The sequence below is a fragment of the Stylophora pistillata genome, chromosome 13, assembly GCF_964205215.1.
Source record: "Stylophora pistillata chromosome 13, jaStyPist1.2, whole genome shotgun sequence".
NCBI lineage: Eukaryota > Metazoa > Cnidaria > Anthozoa > Scleractinia > Pocilloporidae > Stylophora > Stylophora pistillata.
In genome coordinates, this window is record NC_142531.1 from 3,334,496 (window position 1) to 3,350,575 (window position 16,080).

Sequence of the window (16,080 nt, forward strand, 5' to 3'; positions counted from 1 at the left end):
ACCCGACTGATATTGCAACATGATAGAAAGCAAAAGTACTCCCGGTTACTAAAGAGCGCCAAATTAAGAAACTCTACCAACAACAATGTCACACAGTACCTCTTCAGAAAAGAAGTCGAAAGCTAGAAAACTATTGCTGCAAAAAGTTGAACATATATTCTTTTGGGGAATGAAGAGAAGACGTGTAACACATCGCACAATTTAGTTCACACTGATTTTCTGGAGTAAACAAGTTTGGAATAAGATAGTAAGATAGTAACACCTAACTTACAATTTTGAATGACCTAGCAGGATACAAAACTAAATTAATTAAGGGTGTACACTAGTTTCAGAGAAAATTTGAATAAAATATACTCGCATTTCATACAAAAATTCACAAATCTTAAAACACTTCAAAGACTACTTATTCACATTCTAAATATTATTAATAATGATATTCCTAGAAGCTTGAAGGTTTAATAAATCTCGAATATGAAGAAACCATTTTGTTATTCTGTACACAGGACTTTCACTTGACTCCGAAGGGGTACTAAAATTTCTTGCATTTTCGACTTAATTGCTTATTTTGTACTCAATTTGTATTGAGCGGTTCTTTAATGACAAGAAGCAACAAAACCAAAACCAAGGTTATAGCTTTGACAAACAAAACGCTGTAATCCAGAACTAATCAGACGAAAAAAAGGTTGCAAAAGATTTGTCAGAGGCAGTACCTTAAGAACAAAACTGTGCAATTCGCTAAGGGAAAAAAAAAAAAAAAAAAAAAAAAACCACCGCTAGTAATTGGCCAAAACATAACCACCATGTAGATAACTTTTAACCTTTAACATTGCTTGTCCGGTTAAAGTCACTTCAAGAGTCATTTGAGAACCGCTCTAACATAATTCCATAAACTATGAATAGTGAAGAACTAGTACAGAACTAATATAGCCGTCTCTGGTTCAGTTTTCACGGAGCACTCTTTCCCAAGGAGGAGTATTGCGAAATGAGTTACCACACAACCGGTACTCTAAACTAAGACGACTTCACTTCATTACCTCTAAGCTAAATAAAATATCTTGAAATAAGGGAACAAATTAACTTTGTTTTAATGAATCTCAAAACATTATAATTAGGTTTCGTTGTTGAGAACTTAGTGTTCCTTGAAATCAAAGCCACTATCTGAGCAAATGCATACCTGCCCCTCCTCCCCCTCAACCCAACTGACAACAAGTTAGGGGTTAATGCTGGGTTAAGGGGAGGGGAGGGGTATGTGCGTAGCTTCTCAAATACAGACATTGATCCAAATCATTTTAAAAAAGCTGTGGGAGTGCTACTTTAATTAATAATTAAAACAAAAGTTTACACGCCGCGAATAAGACACAATTCGCAATGATGATTTACAAGTCAATTGAAAGCCGAAACTCTTCCCATTTACCAGCTGTAATTTATTCTTACACAAACGATACGAGCTATAAACAAAGGGCATGTGGGTGGCAATACTTAAATACCGCTAATTTCCTCTACCATGAATATTTCGGGTCATCTTACACGAGGCCACAACTTAAGACAGGAACTTAGCGAGGCCTGAAACTGAAAGTTATGAACACTTACGAAGCAACACCTTCTTCACTACATAAAGTCGTGAACTTTCAAATGAATTTCTGTGTTCCGCTCCCAAGATCCAATTTCTACTTCCTTTACTCCGTTCACAGATTTCTAAGTATGTTAGTTCTGAGCATTTAGTGTTACACCAGGGCTGTTTCCCAAAGTTAAAGTTTTCCAATATCTCAATGCCTGTTGGTTTGATAACACTGAGAGAAGTGGCAAGGAAAACGAGGAAGACAGTAATATCAAAATATCAGGGAGTGAAAAGATTTCTTCTTAAATACTGCTCTGCTCTTTACTTCTCCAAAATTACCGACCGATCTCCCAAAAAGAAAAGCAACGCGACGTATCGTGACATCTTACATGTGACGTATCTCATGAGAATCTAAAGGTACCTGGATGTACACCTGTGAGAGTCTAGACTCGTGCAATGGGAAAATACAAGGGGACAGATTGGTTCATCTTCTTCCCCAGCTCTACAAGCTACCTCATTTCTAATTTAGAGCAATTTTCACTCGAGTGTGTGAAAGTAATCCTGGTTTGCCTTACTAGAAAAAGGTGATTGGTCGAGAATACTGGCCACACCCTCTCAACTAATAAAAAACAAACTAAAACAAATCACGACTTCACCACTAACGCTTTCCCGCGCTTCAGGCAGTTTGCTTGTTTTAACTTTACTTCTCATTGGCTACATGTGATATTCTCCATAGTTGTGATTGGCTGAGTAGTTTTGGTTTTAGGACACTCAAACGAAATGCGCTCTAATTTCACTCTCAATAGTTTTTCCTCCCAGTTTGTTTTAATTATCAAGAAATGTTAAGTCCCTTATTATAAAAAGACTGGCGGTCGGAATTACTCTTACTTTACATTCCCGTATACAGTACAGCAGTGCTCATGAACCTTCAAAGTTCCACAACTATTCCATTTTCCCTGAATAATTTATGGTATTAGTAGAATTTGAACTTCCATCGGATGTCCCTAACGGTTGAATGCACCTTGTGTTTCCTTGTGGTAATACGTTTTTAAACGAGGAGACCTCTGATAGTCTTGGGCGTCGTTTCGTCGTTTAAGTGTTTTGTGCTATACCTGAAAGTTGAGGAGAGGCAGTTAGCATAGGTATTTCACTACAAGAACTTGTTGGTGTCATTTAGATGACGAGAAAATGCAATCAGTTTAAATTGAAAAGCTATAAATAAAAACGTCTGTAAAATAGGTGACAAAAATTTGAGAATTCTCTTTCTTGAGAACACGAGGAAAATTTATGTTAGTCGCCAGCTTTACGATAAAAATGCAGACTTGAACGGATTTTAATTCGCCAAGTCTACGAGAAAAATTCTGACTTGGAATGATTGAAAATCCCTGGAGAAAATGACAATCCCACTTAAACAACAGAGCAAATTATTTTATGTCATTTTGTTTCTTGTGTATGCAAGTAATAAATAATTATCAAATTCAGGAAAGACTTTGGGTATTTGGCAAAAGACTTTCATGTCTCACCTCAAAGCATTTAGAAGGCCATCTACGGTTCCTTGAGGTTGATCCTTTAACACTTTTATCGACGCTTTTATCTTGGGAAAGAAGGCAAAAAGAGAGAGAAGATTAAGTCAGTCTTGTGTACAACAACAGGTGCCTTAATTGTCGTAATGACTCAAGGTGTAACAGTTGACACAAATCAGTTCCCCACTGCTACCCCTAAGCTCTGCAAAAATCTTTCTCTGTATTATGCATCAGTGTAAGCGAATAATAGAAAAATTAGAACACGTTTTTACCTACAAGGTATAACAAATCATGATGAAGGATGATCAAAATTTGCAGTTTTTCAGCAGAATTAAAAAGGTAACACTCGAGGAGGTATGTATAAGGGAAAAGACTGAGGTAATGTAGAAAACACTAGGATACTCACATCTATATTTGATGTTTTGGCGAAAGCTCCTACTGGATGTACATGATCATAGAGAATTATAAGACCAACCTTAAAGAGAAAACAAAATTAGTGATGATGACACTACACAGAGTTCACCATACACAGAGTTCACCATACATACATTTCACTACTTGCTTGCTATTTGTGATATGTCTAGGCCTGAATGCTGCCTCAAAATGTAATCGAGTGTCTTACAACTATCTGTTTCACATTTAGGCTTACAAAGAAAGGAGTTCTTGCTTTTATTCTAAGGATCTGATACCTTTGCTCGATTTCAAGTCATTCCAGCACATTGCTTGTTAAGATCAAGATACAGACATGGATTTCAATGGGGTTGTACCAGATTTTAATGATGATACTTAAGGCGTAGTTGATAAAAATCTCTAATAATTTGTGCTAAGCCCTGCAGGTGCTAATGGAGTGATTTTGGAATCAAGTTGGAAATTTCACACAAAGGAGGAAAGTAAGAGAAGAGCGTGAAACTGCTTCATCTAATTATCTCTCTCCCTCTCTCTCTCTCTGGTTGAGAACATGGTTGGGTTCCTACACACCTCCTTAACCCTCCCACAGGGGTCAAATGGTTCATGTCAGTCTATATTTGAACCGCATGGCTCACACTGCCACAGTTTCTCATAGTTTCCAAACAGTGAAATAGCTGGGTGATATGGTGCTGACCCACCCCCAAACATTGCTAGGCACCCATCTTCCGATTCAGGTGCATTGATCACCAGTTTGAAAACTATGTCAGTTTAGGTAATTAGGGAGTGATGATAACCTACCATGACACGGAGACAAAAAAGATATGTTTCCTGGTTTGCAACTCTAGCAGAAAAATCCCTACAAAACACAGATAAAACAGAAAAATGAATTAGTGGAGAATGACTTAGTTTTAAAACTCAGCCTCCATGACATCAACTTCTGACCCAAATTCTCCTTTCTGAATGAGATGCATTTCCTGCTAAATTGGTTACGAAAATCGAATTTGATATTGTAACAAGAAAATGTCATTCGGCTGAAAACTTTGCATGTTCTTCTCACCTTCCTACTGCATCATACATTGATATGGAAATAGGTTACAAATTTAACACTGTAGGAAACTCAAAGGGTTCACACTGATAAAGACGGCCAGTCCTCCAGCACCAGCTTGGCACTGTCCCATATCTTAGCCCTTGATCCTTTAAGAGTGACTAGCATACATTGTCTCCATACAATATCACACCTGAATCATACACGAAGGTCACAAAAATAAAGGAAATGATCACCAACTAGAGAAGTTGTTGATTGCTAAACGTATTCTTCTTGGGAGCACCTTAGGAACCCTATAGACAACAGTATGGAGAATATGCATCCTGATATTAGGGTTTAAAGGGGTTAAGGGTTGATTTATTTTGCATTATCCCTCCGATAAACAATAATTTGTAAAGATCCCAATACAACTCAAATACAGTTCACCAAATAATTTGGCAACTGCTTGGACAAAACAGGATCACTAGGAATTTATAATATTTGAGAGAAGACCACAATACTTACGGATTCTCTATCATAGTTCTGCATAAATTCGCTAATGTGCTAAGGCAGTCTGTTGTATTTTCTATTGGAAGGCTTTTGTTCTGGGAACAAGATAAGAAAAATGGGTCATTTCTATGATTACGTCACATTTCAGTGTTAAAGGCTTTCATTTTGCCCAGAACACAACATAACTAGTGAGGCCGAAAGAAATGTTAAAAGTGTGGGGCTCATAGTTTCCACTGCCTCCTTCCAAGGGATACCAGTAAATATTGGAGGGAAAATATGTTTGAAAAATAATAAGCATTATGAGGAGAATTTGCGTGAAAAGAGTTCAATGTTATAATGATAATATTAGGTTAGGGTTGAAATTGAATACCGTGGAGAGGCTAAATGTGGTACTGCAATTCCAAGAAAATCTACATAATCATGCTTGAACAGAATGCTCCAACATGGCATGGTTTAGAGATATTATTGCTGTTCATGGAGGGTTCTCTACCATCTGAATTATTTTATGGCAGGAATGGGGGAAGGGGAAAGTGAAGGCCTTTTTTCAGAATTGGACAAAAGGTAACAAAGTGCTAAAGGTGTGAGAAAAAGTTTGTGTCAAAAGGGCACTATACAACACTTAAGTTCAATACAACCCTTTTGGTCACACATGTGGAAGACGACAGAAGTTGTTGTTTAATCAGTCTTTGAGGAAAGCACTTTGACCGTGGTAAGGAATACCAAGAGAGGTTTGTTCTTACATGTATAGTTCCATTCTATTGTACAGCAAAAATCAATGACAGCCACTACCTTGAGCCAAACATCTTGCAACACATTTTGTTCGAAAGAACAAATAATTTCACAAGGGTGGTTTCATAGAAAACTTCTTTTAAAGATACTTAAAAAATTTCATTCAAAAGGAGCCCCTGCATTACCTCTGTCACAAACTTTGATGTAGCATCACTAAGAATTTTCAAAAGTGGTGTGGGGTAAGCATAAAATAAAGACATTCTGTTTGCCATTTCATTGGTCACTTGAACTCCTTCATTATCATCATCCTGCAATAAAAATTTCAATATGCTTTAACTTAGATGAGATTGCAAAATTCACTTCAACCATTTAGCACTAACTTTTAGCAATTTGCCTGTAGTTTGCATTTATTTACAGTAATTTAAGTTTGGGTTTACAAATAATATGGTTAACAATAACACAGTTTCAGCAGAAAGACCTTCTGTAGCTTGATATGCATTATACTCTTGTTGGAAGCACAGACTCTGCTTATAAGGAAGCTTTTTTTCTTTTACAAGTTTCTGACCTTTGATTCAGTCAGTTTGATTCAAATTTAAACATAACTTGGACTCAGACTTGATTAGGCAAGCTATCAACTTTGTTTTGAACAAATTAATGTATTCATAAACACACACTCTTTGATATCAGATACAATGTATATATATATATGAAGTTCATATACGTATCGTGCATCATACGTACTCTTTGATATATTCAGCTGAAACTCACCGCATTTGCCATTTTCCTTCTACTCAGTGTTCTTCTGTAGTAACTAAAGTCATTTTGAATGGCTGGATTTGTCATCTGCAATCATTAGAGACAAAGTGTATTTTTATTTGGAACATGTTTATTGTTATGATGAGAATGTAGATGCTTTTCCTCAAGTAGACAAATAAGCAAATAAATGAATAAGCTCAACACAAATACACTAGTTTATTGTTGATATTCACTTTACAGGTTGACTATGACCTTCATATGGTGTTCATAATGTTCTGTGCACCAGTCTAACACAGACAATCATTACTGAGCCTTGTGGTTCATGAAAAACACAGAGGCAGTACCTTTAAGTCATCGAATTTTAGTGTGAAGTGGAGAATTTCAGCAAACTGTTTTGCTAGGGCCTGTAACAGCAAGAAAACAAAACATTTACATGCTAGCTGAAATGTTCAATAGCAAACACGACAATTTTACAGAACTTTACGAGTATGGCCAAGGTTAATTAAGTGTTGTTAATAATAACTTATTTCAAACAACAACAACAACAACAACAACAACAACAACTTTATTTTTTTCACCCCAAAATATACAAGAAAGAAAAATTTATAATAGTACAGACAATGATAGGGGCGCTGGCTGCCTGAAATAACCTAAGAGTTAAAAATGCCAGGCAGCCAGTTAAAACTACCAGTATATTAAAGAGACTAAAATTCATACATTGCAAAACAGTATTATTTCCATTTTAAAGTTACATAGACAACACAGATGTCTAGTAATCTTTGATTAATTGCTGCTTCACTTTCTTTTTAAACAAAGACAATTCACTGAATCAATATCAATAGGACAAAAATTCCAATAAATCATTGAATCTATTGTATTTTTTTCTGATTACTAAAAGATCAACTATGCTAAAAAACCAAAAACAAGTTTTCATCTCATCTATTCTATTGTTATGTGTTTTTTGGTAGAATACTCTTTTCTCAGAGTGCCTCTACCAAGCAGTAGTATACATGACACCGCAGAAATACGTTTTCATGACGTCACATTAACTGGTCAGTGGTCATCAACTTTAGGCTGCCAAGTGCTTCCATATGTTTGTAAACTGAGTTCGATGAAGACATCGGCCTTTTGTGTGGTTTTAAGTTGGAAAATATGCATGATACTTCTCCTTGTTTGTTATATTTGATCCTTTGAATGGGTTTTTAATACTAAAACCACGTCTTAACAAATAGAGTCGTTTTGTTTGGAGTTGTGTGTTGTTTGCTGACTTAGGCTGGCCGTCCAGTTACGAAGTGCGATCTTGTTTCTTCAGTCGCCCTCGCCTTCAGAATTGTCAAAAACAGCAATAGCTATCCAGAAAAAGCTGGAGATTAGTTCTGTAAGATACTTTTCCAGTGAGTCTGAAGACTGGTTGGATTTTTAAGTGTTATAAGTATGAAGCAATACAGGTAATTATTGTGTTGTGAAAATATTCATACACTCACTTTTCGCCGACGTGTTTTGCCTTTTCATTTTGGTAATCATTTGCTTGGATGAGAATTTACCTTTTTAGACTGATTTTTCGCCATTCCACCCCTCTGATTTTCTGTGCCTTTAAGAACGGGTGTCCGTAATCAAAATATGAAAACATTTGTTCATTTCATATACTTGCAGTTTTACTAACAAGTTATCTCGTGAACAGGCACACCAAACCTACTACAGACATGTAATAGAGATCTACTATCAACTGCTGTCAATAAAGGCTTAATGCAAGATAAATTATAAATGAACCAATCATGTTAGACCGTCTCAAATATTGCATATTTTCAGCGCCCTCAATCAATCGCTTATATAATAATCTTTGTCAAGCCTTAACGCAGCAAACAATTCACAATTTCTTCGATTTCCACTTCCTTTGTAAACATCACTAAACAAGCGTTATTCTCTTGCAACAACAGCCACTTTAATTTCCCAAACAGCTCTAATTGTTTTACACGAAAGCATTTTCAATGAAAACCACTTTTTTATTATTATTATATTTTTATAACTCAGTCATTTGAAACTTTTACAGGCACATGTATGTTTACCTGAAGTATATTCCACTATCTTGCATGTGCATTGTATTAATTTATGCAAAGAATCAAGTACTCTTCTTCCATTCATTTTTTTTAAGATTAGCTTTGCTTTGCTTTGCTTTGCTTTACATACACATCACATGCTCTGCCACTGTAAGGATAATTATGATCCCCATCAGTAATATTACATCATATCCCTACAGAACATTGTTATGAAACATTCCTATTTGACTTGTAGCCATTTTCTTTCAAGGTGGCAAAATATATGTATATTGCCGAAATTAGTTAAGAATTTCTTTTTGACTACAACTAGTGTAGCCATACCAGTGCTCCCCTCCCCAGTAATAAGTTGGGAAAAGGACATTTGTATGGTGCTATCATTGTTTACGTTTGGGAATATCCCATCCCTGATTTTTATTTGACTGGATGGGCACAGCAGTACACAGGCTAATTACAAGCTTTGGTTACTCCTCATGACTTAGAGTTAACTGGGAATTGACAGCTGACTTAATGAATGAATGAATAACTTTGTTAACAATCGTTCTAGTTTTTACAATTAAAAACTAATTGGGGACACCTACTACGTAAACTAAACTAATCATTATAATATCAAAGAGAAACTATATACAAACAATATAAAATTGATAAAATTAAGTTTTACATAACTCACAATTTTCTCCTGAACATTTTTAACAAACAACTTTGAATTCAGAAATAGTTCTGATAATTTCCCTCTGACATTTCTAATTTGGAAGATTAATCATCATAATCATTATGTTCTTTCCACCTCCATAAACACCCAACATAAGTTCTTCGTTTATAATTCAGGCAGCTTCTGAATACAAGAAATCAAGTTTAGAATATAGTTGATTCATTCAAGGCTGTTGCAATATGAGAAAAGACAATACAGTGCTTTATTCACATCAATCGATTAAATTATATTATTATAATTATTTTACTTTACAGTACTTTGTTTTTTAAACATTTGTTTTTTTAAAAATTTGTTTTCTAGTAGTACCAAGATGGTAATGTTACTTTGTGAATCAGGGAGCTATATGAACCAGAAGTATTCTATTAGCTTACTACATTTTATGTCGCAGATGGCAGTAAGTTAGTAAAGAAAGAAAAGAAAAAGCAAAAAGAAAGAAATAAAATAAAATGATTAGTGAGGGAAGAGCAGCATAAAAAAAGACATACTACAAATTATTCATAATTGTGATGGGAAACAAATACTTGTTGGGAAAGTAAAATCATTGCTCAGAAAAAAAATTACAAACTAAGGTGGAAAGTGAAAACTTAATTTATTACCATTACAATGGACATTTTGTACTTAGACATACCTCGGTTTATTCTTCCTCTAGTTGAGCCAATTTTTGTATTTTTGGGGGCTTCAGTCCTATACATGTTACAGTCATAGGCTTTTGGCCAACTATGATACATACAATAACGAGTGGGGATAGGGTGTGCGTGCTACACAGGCACGTTTTGTCTTCTCGGCGAATCTGACCGGAATGCCGTTGACAGGCTGATTTATATGGTTCAAGCCACTGCTTCACAAACCTGATGGCACAGCGTCCTCAGCCATTCAAAAACCGTCTCATTTTTAGCCTTAGTGCTTATGCTCTTCTATAAACAAAACAGTTGCCATAAAGCTGCTAGCAAAAAACAACAATTTCATATCATGTGCAACTTCAGATCGGCTTTGGCAAATTATATAACTGAGCTTGAGAACTATCCAAAAGGTGAACAGAGTTTCAAAGCTAAGTTTACAGTATTGTTTCTAAGTTTTGCCTTTTTACGCTGTCGATTTGACTCACGGCGAAAACATTGTAAAAGTTAACAGCATTTTATGGTTTCGTTGAGGTGTCCGCTGACCAAAAAAATACTGTATCATGCCTTAAAAAACGTATTTCCGTGGTGTCAGTATACATGGGTACAAACAAACTATCAGGGAGACTTGATAAAATTCTGAGGGGAGGGGGTGGGGGCATTCAATGACAATGTCACCATAAGCTGTTTAGTTTACTCTACAGTTAACCTTCATGCAACAGTAGTTCATGCTTTCACTCAATATTTCAATCTCTTTCAATGGCTACTGCTATCAAAGCACTTTCCAAAGGCCAAAAAACTCTCAACAACTGCCAGTTAATCAACAAAATGAAGAAAAGCATGGGAAAAGGTATAACACCACACTTGACAAAAAAAATTTGAGGAAGTAAGTTATCTTGTTCAAGAAGAAAACATTTCTCTTTGACACCAAAGAAATGGCTGTTCAAGGTGTTGCACTAATAACACCTTGCATGTTTTGTTTCGCAGACATTCTTCCGCTAAACATTGTTTTTTCATTCCTCTGGCCTGTATATTTTGATCATGTATGTCCATGTATTTATATGTAATTTTGATAAGCCTTTTCCCCCCCCCCTAAAATAAAACTGCTGTACCCTTCAAAAAACAGGTGCTATACTAAACCCCTTCTTCCCCTCAACAGCCACCTCCCAACAAGGGGCCATTCTTTGCTCTGTTCTGCAGGTGTCCATTGTGGAAGGGTTCCACTGTAATTGTGATAAGTTCTACAATTAGTGCACATGTTGGTGTAGAGTCTTGTCTGAATTCAATAATTGCTGAGTTTTCCTTTTCTTACCTGTTGCCGTTCTAGATGTTCAATGGGAGTCTCTGGTCCAGAACATAGAGCATAAAGAAGCTGGGGAAGAACTGCCTCTGTAAAAAAATTGCAAATTAAAATATATAACTTGAAGCTGTAAACTTTTATCTTTTAATCATTCTTTTTCTCCAGGTTACTATACTTGATGCTACAGGTCTAGTTTTACATCTAATATGTAAATCTGCAATCACAATTTAGAAAGACATTTTGACTACAATTTGTCATCACTTTTGACTTAGTAACTGTTGAATTATGTGATGATTGTTATAATAGTAGAGTGAAGCAAGCAGCAGCTTTGCTTAAATGGGGATTTTTCTGTGGTAACAATCAATCATTTTCACTCTTACATGATGATAGAAATAATAAAAAACTATTCAGTGAATAAGGTCAAGAAATTGTAATGTTATAGGAGACAGGTAGAGAAGACACTCCTTCAAGTCTTAGACTTTTTTGTTTTTCCAAACTTCAGATATTTGTCAAAATGTTTTGTGCAAATGTACAGAGCCCAGTAACTCTTTGGTGCACCAATATGGCAGCCAGCATATAATATAGACATCTGGAACTTACTTTGGCTATCTAGTCAACTGATTATCTGAACTGAGCCAACAAATAATAACACAAGTACTTTTCCTAACACTTAAACTCCTAAATAGGGCCAAAAATCACTAAATAAGATAAGTGTATATTTTTTGACAGACACAATCAGAGCTGTATGTTATGTGATGCCATGACTGTGAACTCTTAACTGCATTGGTTTCCAAACCAAGCATGTTACTGAGCTGAAAAGTTGAAAACAGCTATGAATTTAAACCCCTTTATGCTTGATGAGGATAAATATTTTCATGGCTCTTTAGTTTTAAATTTCGGAATTTCATGATGTGACTTGGAAATGATCTATAGACTCATTTTAAGCTTCAAATAATGGAGTGATTATCGCTGACAAGGTGAGCCATGTGTTACCTACAAAATGTAATCATTGTTACCAAGAGTCAGGGCCTATGGTTTGACCAATAATAGCTGACCTCATCTTGTCTGAGGCTCTCTACATCACATGAACCTATAGATCTTAATTTTACATTGATGTATTCCTCTATTACAAATAACTTGCCACTATGTCCAAGGCTTAAGTCTTAACTATTTAACTCCCACAAGTGATTATCATGTAACTTCTTCTTATAATATTTGTACATTATGCAACAAAAAGGTGATGAGAATTTTCAAACTTAACAGATTGAAGCTGTTGTCATGATCTAACAACAAATTCTCAATAACTGCTTTACAAGGAAATGTATAGCAGTTTGAGGGGAGAGTTAACAATCAGATCTTGATATGTTAAGGGTTAAATGAATACTTAATCTAACATGACAGTCTCTTACCAAGTTCTAAGGCAAATTCGTAAAATGTCTTAAGTTTTCCAACAAGTGGCACCACTGCTCTCCATGCAACCTCTTGGAGCTCTTCATTGAGGGCATTGGAAATTGCCTGAAGTATCAAATTTTATAAAAATGAAATATACCACAGATATAGGGATTTTAATAACTTCTGGAGAGAGCATCAATGCTTTATCATCTCCAAAAAAATCTCTTGGATGAAACTACTGGCATTCGTTGATTTAATAGTATAGAAAAATTCATTATCTGATCAGAGAATTCTGTGTTGAATTGCACAGAAAAAGCAATATCACACGAATCAAAAAGCAATGAGTGCCATATCAGTTTTTAAGTACAATTTAACTCAGAATTAACAACTTACAATTCCAAGATTCAATTTTGCAATTTGATCAGAAACTCTCAAAATTAAAGCACTCACTTGTCTTATTTCTTCTCCAGCCCCTGGGTAACCCTGTAACTCCTGCAGAATTTGAGGCGCAACATCTAGCACACTGTGAACTACATCAAACACTTCTTTTTCTGATTCTGTAGGGGTAGCATCTAAAATTGATACAAAATAAGATAACTTTGAACCTTCATGATTAATATAGCTCCTTTACGCTCTTCGAGTTACACACAAATAGTTGAAATAGCATATTGAAGGATAAAAATTGGGTTTTATGTTGATTGAAAGACCACAATACCAGTAAGAAGAAAATTCCCCAAAATATTTCAGCTATTTTGTAAATAGAAATATTTTTATGATTGATTGCCTGGAAGGGGTAGAGAGAGAGGGGGGGGGGGCTTTGGAAGATTTTGGTTGTCTCACAATAAAATTAACCTCACCCCTAGGATTTTGTAGTATTCTCAAAATTTTATTGATACCTTGTCATTGTCCGTCAATTTTAAATTTTATTTGTTCCCCTATAGACTCATTTTACTCTGTTAGAAATGCCTGATTCCCCCCTCCCATTTCCCCCAAAAATTGTGCGGTTTCCCGAAATCTCCATCCCCACAGGTGATACAGAACTCATGGTGAACCTATGGATATTAAATGACAATCATTTTAATGACCAAACCTACTTTCAAAATCCAAGAATATGTCAATTTTACTACCACAGCCATCATTTTCTTCTTTTGTTAGGAGCTTGAGGAGATTCCCCATAACAGGATGTTCGTCATCAACTACAGCTGTGAACAGCAATAACATTAGATGTCTGCACAGGATTTAAAATCAAGATCCTATTATCAATTGTCACATTGTGCTATGGTCTTAGGCTTGGTATTTCACTTTGACTCAAATGAAAAAAAATTGGAAGCAAAAAATAACTTCCACAATAGTTAAAAGGATGTAACAAAAGTCAAGTAGTGCACAACAAAATCGACTTTCTACTGTTGATGTTCTCTTATAAAAACACAAGAAAGCTTTGAATTTGACACTATTGTTTCATATAAACTGAACACCCTGTCATTCTGCTTTTGGAATGCTTTCCTTTCCTTTATATATAATAGACAAACCAATGCAAATAACTTAGAGCTTTGTTTTGAATACATGACCCATTAATTACACTTAAAAATGTTTCCAGTCAAAAATATTTCTGGGAAAAGATTCCAAAGGGAGAGAATTACACATAAGTGTTCTTACTAATATTAAGGATAAGACCTAAAGGAAAAGGAAGTTATCTTTAGAATCTTGTAATTATTGATATCTAATTGGTGTATTTTAATTAGTTTTTGTCCACTAAAAGTGAAAAGAGAGTACTTAATTCCCCTAAGAATTACAATAAATTGCTCAATGTGGTCCCTCCCTATTCCAAGATTGACAGAGTAAGAAGCTGTCTCTAAAATTAGGTCTTAATGCTCAGGGATGTCAAACCATATCATATGGAGGCAGTATTTTATCACAATTATCACTAAATCAATTTATACTGTCTCGTGTGTGCCTAGATCCTCATTTAAAAAAATCGTCCCTCTACTCACATCAAAAACTTTAAGCCCTGTCACAAGTCTGATATCAACATTAGGATAAAACTGATAAGATTTCATGTCACAGGTGTGTAATAAATATGTTTATTTTTCTTTTCTATTTGTAAATGAAGTCAGTCATTTCCTACAACATATGTTCCATTAACAAATGAACGAAATGATTTTATCTTAGTGTATATACAAGATTAAAATGCCACATAAAATAATTCTTCTGTTCATGTACAGTAAATGCAATATAGCAAGTTTTAGTGGTATTATTAAGTGATTTTTGTTCCTCAACTCTGAGAGGTTCAAAGTGGATGATATGCCAGGAAATGACTACACAAACCAAGCACTAGACGTAATAATTAAATATGCTCATTTAAATTGACAATTTTACGTGCATATGCAGATAACCCTTAAGTGAAAACGAAACAATAGCCAACGATTCCACATTAATATTTGAAATTGGAGTTATGAACAAAAATTGTTAATCCTTGTGAGTCAGGAAATTTGATTAGTTTCAAAATGAAAAATGTACAAAGAATAAACTCGTTCTTGATTTTAAAATCATACGCGAACCTTACAAACATCATGTAATTAAACGATCTCCGAGGTGAACGATCTCGATTCATGTCAATAAATTTGTACATACATCAAGGCCTCCAACGCCCAATAAAATGAATAATATAGGTTGACGATCTTAGATTTAACGAGGAAGTAAATGAAGGCGTGGACAGAAAGACCCCAACGAATATTAAATCAATCGAATAAGAAAGCATCTTCGCAGTTACGAGACCGATAACAATGTACTGTAAGAGTGAACTCACGCTCATGTTTCGAGACTGCGAAGGTTAGGAAGGACGTACACGTTTAGAACAGAAATGATTTCTATCGCTTAACAAGTAAGCTTGTACAAATTTCTCTAGATATAGACATTTCTCTACTGTTCTTGAGTCAATAAACAAGCAAGTTGAGTAACACGGTATGTGGCGTGAACACGAGTATACATGAAATCGAACAATCTCAAAATCGTAACCAGTTACGCTTTCCACCATCACATTGTGATCTGGAGTAAAAACAGCCAAAGAAAACTGCGAACACTTGAGGGAGGAAGTAACCCGATCAAATGGGAGTAAATTTTATGTTTTCAATGTGCAGGAAAACGGTTAGAAATCATGAGCAATAGTTTATCGACACTTACCTCACCCCAACCGGAAAAGGAAACGGACAACCACAACTTGTCAGGGAACAGAGGGTCCCTAACTCGTACAAAATGCGATTTAATCCTCTCTTTCGCCGCCAAAGTTAAAGAAACGTTCACAAAAGCAACAAAAAAAAGCACTTTCCTTTCTTGGAAGTCGGCGAAAAGGACTGCTGGTTTGAACTCTTCCTTGTTGCTCTATGATGCCTCAAGGGTAGTGAATGGCACATTTCCACGCCCTCCTAGCCCATAATACTAAAGGGCTGTTTTGAAACTAGGACCCATATTTAGTTCAATCTTCGTGTACGGGTCCATTA

General features: G+C 35.4%; 1 protein-coding gene across 1 annotated transcript; it reads right to left on the reverse strand.

The window, feature by feature from the left end:
- Positions 1 to 133: 133 nt before the first annotated feature.
- LOC111331268 (CYFIP-related Rac1 interactor B) lies at positions 134 to 15,986 on the reverse strand. The gene is made up of 13 exons (XM_022936338.2): positions 15,764 to 15,986; positions 13,678 to 13,785; positions 13,034 to 13,155; positions 12,601 to 12,706; positions 11,204 to 11,280; positions 6,853 to 6,912; positions 6,521 to 6,595; positions 5,938 to 6,060; positions 5,039 to 5,118; positions 4,288 to 4,345; positions 3,488 to 3,556; positions 3,082 to 3,152; positions 134 to 2,670 (listed from the first exon to the last, which is right to left on the reverse strand). The coding sequence occupies exons 2-13, from the start codon at positions 13,757 to 13,759 to the stop codon at positions 2,607 to 2,609; spliced, it is 987 nt and encodes a 328-aa protein (XP_022792073.1). The 5' UTR covers positions 13,760 to 13,785; positions 15,764 to 15,986; the 3' UTR covers positions 134 to 2,606.
- Between the last annotated feature and the right edge of the window lie 94 nt (positions 15,987 to 16,080).